The sequence below is a fragment of the Coffea eugenioides genome, chromosome 2, assembly GCF_003713205.1.
Source record: "Coffea eugenioides isolate CCC68of chromosome 2, Ceug_1.0, whole genome shotgun sequence".
Taxonomy (NCBI): domain Eukaryota; kingdom Viridiplantae; phylum Streptophyta; class Magnoliopsida; order Gentianales; family Rubiaceae; genus Coffea; species Coffea eugenioides.
This window is the reverse complement of record NC_040036.1, coordinates 38,040,717-38,047,280: the sequence shown is the minus strand read 5'-3', so window position 1 is coordinate 38,047,280 and position 6,564 is coordinate 38,040,717. Positions and strand designations below refer to the sequence as shown.

Genomic DNA, 6,564 nt, shown 5'->3' with positions numbered 1-6,564 from the left:
AGATTAAAAAAAAACGTCTCTTTAACTTTTGTGTACGAATGAAGGTAAAAATTGGAAACAGTGATCAGAAGCAAATTACAATATCAACTATCCAAAGTTTATTTGTTTGCGTCATATGTACTATCCAAATTACCACTAAAACATAATTAGGGCCTTGATTTTAAATTGTCCTTCGCAAACTAATACTTGAGAAAAAGACATAAATATCATTATGAAGTACAATAGTACAACTATTAGTCAAACAACCTTGACAAGTGTCCCCTCTATTAGCCATAGCAAATCATTTTCCCCCACTTCAATGATAGTCTCATCACCCAATATAATAGTAATTCTGCCTCTAAATTAAATGTAAATTCACAAGGAGCTTCCACGTAATTTTTATCATTTGTTTTAAGAGACTACATCCAAGCACTACAGGATGTGCAGAGGGCAAATAAATAACACTTATATTGCCAAATCTCACACCTAAATATTCTGTTTAAGTTGTAATCTTTTATACACCTTGGCTTAGTTATAGTTAAAAGAAAAAAGGAAGAGCAATTACCATACACTAACCCTAAAGGTGACGCAACTCTGATATGAAACATACTAGATATTATTGCTTGTTATGTTAGTATAATCGTTTCAAATATTCTTTATTCATTGTTATTTATTATTTCTACTATCTCATGAATTTATTTCTTCAATCCACGGTGATTTATTTACATTAGTATAAGTAATGACGGGTGAAAAATGATTTTTTTCCAAGATAAACTATGATTTGAACTTTGCTTTTAAGTAAATTCGAGCCCTAATGAACAAGAATAAAATTAAAATTTCCAACGTTAAAGATTACTATTACTGTTTTCTTAAGTTAATATATAATCTCTTCAATGATTCTTTATTAATTGTAAATCGTTCTTTACTATTATTTCTCCAATATGAAGAAAACCAAAAAAGGAATTTTTTCAATCAATTAAATGTAAATTAAAGCAGCCATTTTTAAAAGCCCAGAACAGTCAAACAGACACAAGACCTCAAACATGTCACATCTTTTCGGGTCCGAAAGACGCCGCCGTAGTCCGAGAAGCACCAAATAATTTCTCCCCCACAATCATTTTCTCTATTCCTCGCTATTTATAAGTATTTATCAGTCCCAATTCCCAACAAAACATAAAAAAAGAGAACGTGGAATAATTCATCTTCTCTTTCCAGTTCCCACAAGCCCCATTGCCGGAGAGAGACTGAGAAAGCTTTGAAACGGCGGCGTCTCGTGGTGGAAGAAGACTTTGAAGGATCTATTTTGGAATATAATGAAAGTGATGGGAAACTGTAGTCTGGGAAACTGTAAATGCGGTATTAATTATTATAATGATTTGAGCGGAGAAGACGGCTCCAGCGAAGCAGACGCCGGAGACGGCGGAGGAGCGGTGGTGGTGGTCGGAGTGAAAATGGATACTCGGAGTAAGGAGTTGCTGACATGGGCATTGGTTAAGGTTGCTCAGTCTGGAGATCGAGTCATTGCTCTTCACGTCATTGATCCCAATACTGGTATGCTCTGCAATTTCCCTCCATTCCCAGGGGAGTAGTTTTTGGCTTTTTTCTGTAATAATTTTTAACATTTCGTGATGAACTTTTTATTTTATTTTTTAATTTTCATGTGGAAGAAGATAAAGCGACGTTGCTTTCGCTAGTGAAGTCATTTGATTCGGTGCTTGCTGCTTACGAAGGCTTCTGTAATTTAAAGCAGGTAATTTTTCATAACGTTTTGAGTTTCATTATTTATTTGGTATTGTTCTCAGTAATATTTACTGGTATTGTTCTCGGAAATTTATACCGGCCCTGGAATTTCACTCTTTTTTTTTACCTCCTCCTGTAAGAAACGGAGTGGAAAAGTAGGATAATATGTGTTTGCAGGACGAATGATGAATTTAAGATAGCATGATAAAGTTGGGATTCTTTATTTAGTTGTTATTAGCTTTGCCTTTATTTCTTTTGTTTGGTTTTGCTGAGGAAAGGGTGGAAAAAAAACTAGGAAACATTCGGGATTTGAATTCTTCTGGTTAGAATATAAAAGCTTCGTTTGTAGGGTAAAAAGGTATATTAATTTCAGACCTTTGTGGATCACTTTTTTTTTAATTTTTTTTCTCCCTTCTTTTGAGCCCTGGAGGATGAAATAATCCATGGCATGATGATAGTACTGTTTAGTTCATTTTTGAATTCACTCGATTTTTTAAAAAAATTATTTATAAAACATTCTCAAATAATTTTTAGTTTCTCTGTTGGGAAATGTGCATGGATAATATCCGAATTACAGTAGAATTTGATCTTTTACGGAGTTTGATGAATCTTGATTTAGGTTGATCTGAAGCTAAAGGTAAGTAGAGGATCTCCGATTCGTAAAGTTTTAGCCCGAGAGGCAATGTCTTATGGTGCAATGAGTTTAGTTATTGGGACTGCTGAAACCAATCACCCAATGCGATCAGTGGTATCAGTGGCAAAATATTGTGCCAAAACTGTTGGCAAAGATATCTCTGTTATGGCCGTTTATAATGGCAAGATAATGTTTAGAAGAGAAGCAACACAAACACATTCATCAGGGCATGATTTACGAGGTTCTGATGCAATGGGATCTAGACAGAAGAGAAGGAAGACCTCGCTAAGCTGTCCACCGAGTTTGGTATCGAGTACGTTTTCCTGTGAAGATTCCTCTTCACCGTTGTCATCATCTAGTGCTCTAGAAGTGGACAACCCCATGGCTTTGGTGCCCGTTCAAACTCAGAAAGTGCCTGAACCAAAGGCTGGGTGGGCTTTGCTCCGAAAGGCCTTTTTGCATAACCCAAAGTCATCTGCACTATCCTCTGTCAAGAAGTCTTCTGTAATGCAATGGATATTGAAATTACCCAGCCTGCAATCTTTTGCAGTTATCTGCCCTGATCATGAACACAATGTTTCTGAGAAAGACAAGCTTCTTTGTTCTGATTTGGATGAAGATAAGGGTACAACAGTACCGTTTGGGGCTCACAATTGGCTAAGTGAACACTTTCCTGCTTCTGCCTTGGAGATTATTCCAAAAGAACTTGAAGGTCTTTCTGAGAAGTACTCATCAAAATGTCGATTGTTCAGTTACCAGGAACTTCTATCAGTGACATCTAATTTTAGCCCTGGTACTGATTCCTTTCAATAATTTCTTTTCTGTTGGTTTTAGTTTGTGTGTGTGTGTTTTATTTTTTTGGTCAGGTATGTTACTGATTATATTGCTTTACTGTATGTTACTGATTATATTGCTTTACTGTATGTCAGATAATATGATAGGAAAAGGAGGAAGCAGTCGAGTTTATAGAGGGGTTCTTCCAGATGGCAAGGAACTGGCTGTGAAAATACTGAAGCCATCAGCAGATGTTCTCAAGCAATTTGTTTCAGAAATAGAGATCATAACGTCATTGAATCATCCTAATATAATATCTTTATTTGGGTTCTGTTTTGAGGATAACAATCTACTATTGGTTTATGATCTTTTATCCCGAGGAAGTCTAGAAGATAATCTTCATGGTATATAACTGCTTTTACTTTTGCAGCAAATCATCTATATGAGATTGTGGTATTAATTGGCTATCTTGGAAAATAGGTACTCAGAAGAAAAGTAATACATTCGGTTGGGAAGAGAGATGTAAAGTTGCTTTGGGTGTTGCTGAGGCATTGGAACATTTACATAATCGAACTGCTGTGCCTATAATTCACAGGGATGTGAAATCTTCAAATATTCTTCTTTCTGAGGATTTTGAACCCAAGGTATGATAAACATGTTGTCAATAGTTATGTACTTGAAGTATGGTACCGATCCATCTGTTGCTTACCCTAAATGTTTGTATCTTGGTATTCCAGCTGTCAGATTTCGGACTTGCTATGTCATCCTCAAGTTCCTCATATCAGATTAATAGCAATGATGTTGCAGGAACATTTGGGTGAGTAAGATGTTCTCACTTCCAATTCGTGGTCTGTCTATTTAAATAGTAACTATTTTTTTTCGGCAGCTATTTGGCTCCAGAGTACTTTATGCACGGGAAAGTGGTTGACAAAATTGATGTCTACGCTTATGGTGTTGTGCTCCTTGAGCTTCTGTCTGGTCGGAAGCCAATTGACAATGGGCATCCAAAGGGCCCAGAAAGTCTGGTTACATGGGTAAGTTATGTATTAATATTGGGACTTGGGATTCTGTAATAAGTTGTAGTTTGGAAAAATGAAAAAGTGAAATAAACAGAGGGTAAGGTGAAGCATAATCCAATGAAACTAGTTAAACATTTTCAAGATGTATGTACTTCCTATATTCGTTATAAGACTCCTAAAACCAGTTAAAGTCTCAAAAGGTAAATTTTGAATATCAACAAATTGTAGTTTTCCTGCTTTTCTTCAGTTCTCATGATTTGCTGTTATAATATCCAGGCAAAACAAATTTTGAAGGGAGGCAAGGTTGCTGACTTGTTAGACCCAAGCTTGGTTAATGCTTATGATGATGAACGGATTGAGAAAATGGTCTTGGCAGCAAGTCTTTGCATCAGACGAGGACCTCAATTTCGTCCTAATATCAGCATTGTAAGCCAGTTTACCAATTTATGTTGGCATTATTTTGCATATTGTGTCCGTGTGTTGTTGCTGTATTTATTTTTCCATTTTATCTGATTACACAAACAGGTTGCAAAACTCCTCCAAGGTGACCAAGAAACAACTAGATGGGCAAGGCAACAGGTTAAGGGTATGGACGAAGTTGATGTTGAGGGTCAGCAATCTTCAACAAATATTCAATCCTTTATTAACCTTGCCTTGCTCAATTTGGAGGATCATTCCGTTTCTAGCAGCAGCACAGAGCAAACTATCTCTGTGGAAGATTATTTGCGAGGCAGATGGAGCCGGACATCAAGCTTTGATCAGACATTAGTCTGAAGATTATTACCAGCGAGAGTAAAGTTGTGTATTTAGTTTTCGTGTATATATCTACATTTATTCAGTTGCTTTGTCATCTTTTCAACATGGCTAGGTCTTGGATGAGAGGTTTGCCAATTCTTTGACCTCCTCCTTTGCTGGAGTTGTCACAGTTCCACAAAGTAATTGGGGCTGTTTTTTGTCCTTTTAGTCTTCATGTTATTCCCACAAGCAAAGTGGAGAAGATGCTGCTAAAATTCTTCTGCTTTGTCGGTCCTTTAGGCACAAAACCATTTGCTTGGTGATTAGGCTGATTGTAAGTTGTAGAAGGTGACGTACACAGTACATGAGTTTGGCATTTAGTTGCAAGAAATTGGTATCTAGTGTATAGTTTTTCATTGGCAAATTTCACTCTACATTCTTTTTTTTTTTTTGGGGGGGGGGGGGGGTTTTGTAAAAAATGGCATCTGCCAAAGGGAAAGGAAGAAGTGTTTGTCCATGGAGGAATTTTATAGCGCTTTCTAGGTTGTTTCTTCAGTGTCTTCACTATTTTGTTTAGATACAAGAAGATGCCAACTTCAAACTTGGTTTCTCTTAGTGTTAAAACAGCTTGAAGATGGTCAATAATACTTCTTTCTGTTTTTTCTTCCCCTTGGAAAATCATTGGCCAAATAGAGGGAGAGCGCAATCACCACTACAGCCTTTCAACTATATCAATAGCCTCATTCCTTACGGCACCATTTGGATTGGGGGAGTGGGAGGGAAAGGAAAGGAGAGGAATTGGAGGGGTTTGATTTTTATTGTTTGGATTAATTTTTCATGAGGGAAAGGGTGGGAAAGAGTCTAATTATTTTCTGGAGTTATGGTTTTCCCCCAAAAGTGGGCGGAAATAGAGGGTAATGAAATTAAATTAATTGAAATAATTTAAAATTTTTTAAATGATTGTTTGTTCCCTATTTTTTCCATAAATTAACACTTGATCTTTTTCCTTCCTTTTTTGCCTTTTTCAATCCAAATAAAAATTCAATATTTCCTTTCCTTTCCTTCTTTACTCAATTCAAACAAGATAGGTGGAAACCACTACCCTTTACTCTTATTTCCTTTCTTTTCTTTCCTTTCCCTTCCTTGCATTCAAACCAAACGGTACCTAAGTGATACTTATAGTTGAAAGAGGAATGCAGGATCCTGGTAACCAATATAGTTAAACTCGGATTGAATATCGACTTGTGAGTATGATGTCATAATTATTTTATATTTTTATAAGTTTCAGAAATATTGAATTAAGTTTTTGGTTATATTCGGCCAACCATACAAAATGTTCCAAAAATGTTAGGATTGCAATAAATATACAACTAAAAATTATATATGAAAATGTGAATTCATGTCTAAATTATATCCATTCTTTAGAACTACTTGAAAAACTAAATTAAAACAAATCACACCTAATTCGAAATCTTTTTGTTTGGAATATGACTTTATAATGCAAGTTGCAATTACTGATGATAAATTGAGAAGATGATAGAGATGAAAACTTCTTGATATAGAGATTATTTAGAAAAGAGAGTGGTTTTGGTGTTTACATTAAATTAAATTGGTGGCATTTTCTTATTCCTATTAATAAATAAAAGTAGGTAACTTAAATTATATTTGGAAAAAATAAGACAA

General features: G+C 35.5%; 1 protein-coding gene across 2 annotated transcripts; it reads left to right on the top strand.

Annotated features, from left to right (window-relative positions):
* The first annotated feature begins 1,039 nt into the window (after window positions 1-1,039).
* On the top strand, window positions 1,040-5,324 carry LOC113761763. Of its 2 annotated transcripts, none has more exons than XM_027304882.1 (9): window positions 1,040-1,530; window positions 1,650-1,729; window positions 2,339-3,146; window positions 3,283-3,531; window positions 3,608-3,771; window positions 3,865-3,944; window positions 4,014-4,161; window positions 4,423-4,572; window positions 4,672-5,324. In XM_027304882.1, exons 1-9 carry the CDS (start codon window positions 1,293-1,295, stop codon window positions 4,918-4,920), a joined length of 2,166 nt encoding a protein of 721 aa, XP_027160683.1. In that variant the 5' UTR covers window positions 1,040-1,292; the 3' UTR covers window positions 4,921-5,324. The 2 variants fall into 2 exon arrangements, with proteins under 2 accessions (XP_027160683.1, XP_027160684.1); XM_027304883.1 differs by having other exon boundaries at window positions 1,647-1,729.
* The last annotated feature ends 1,240 nt before the right edge of the window (window positions 5,325-6,564 follow it).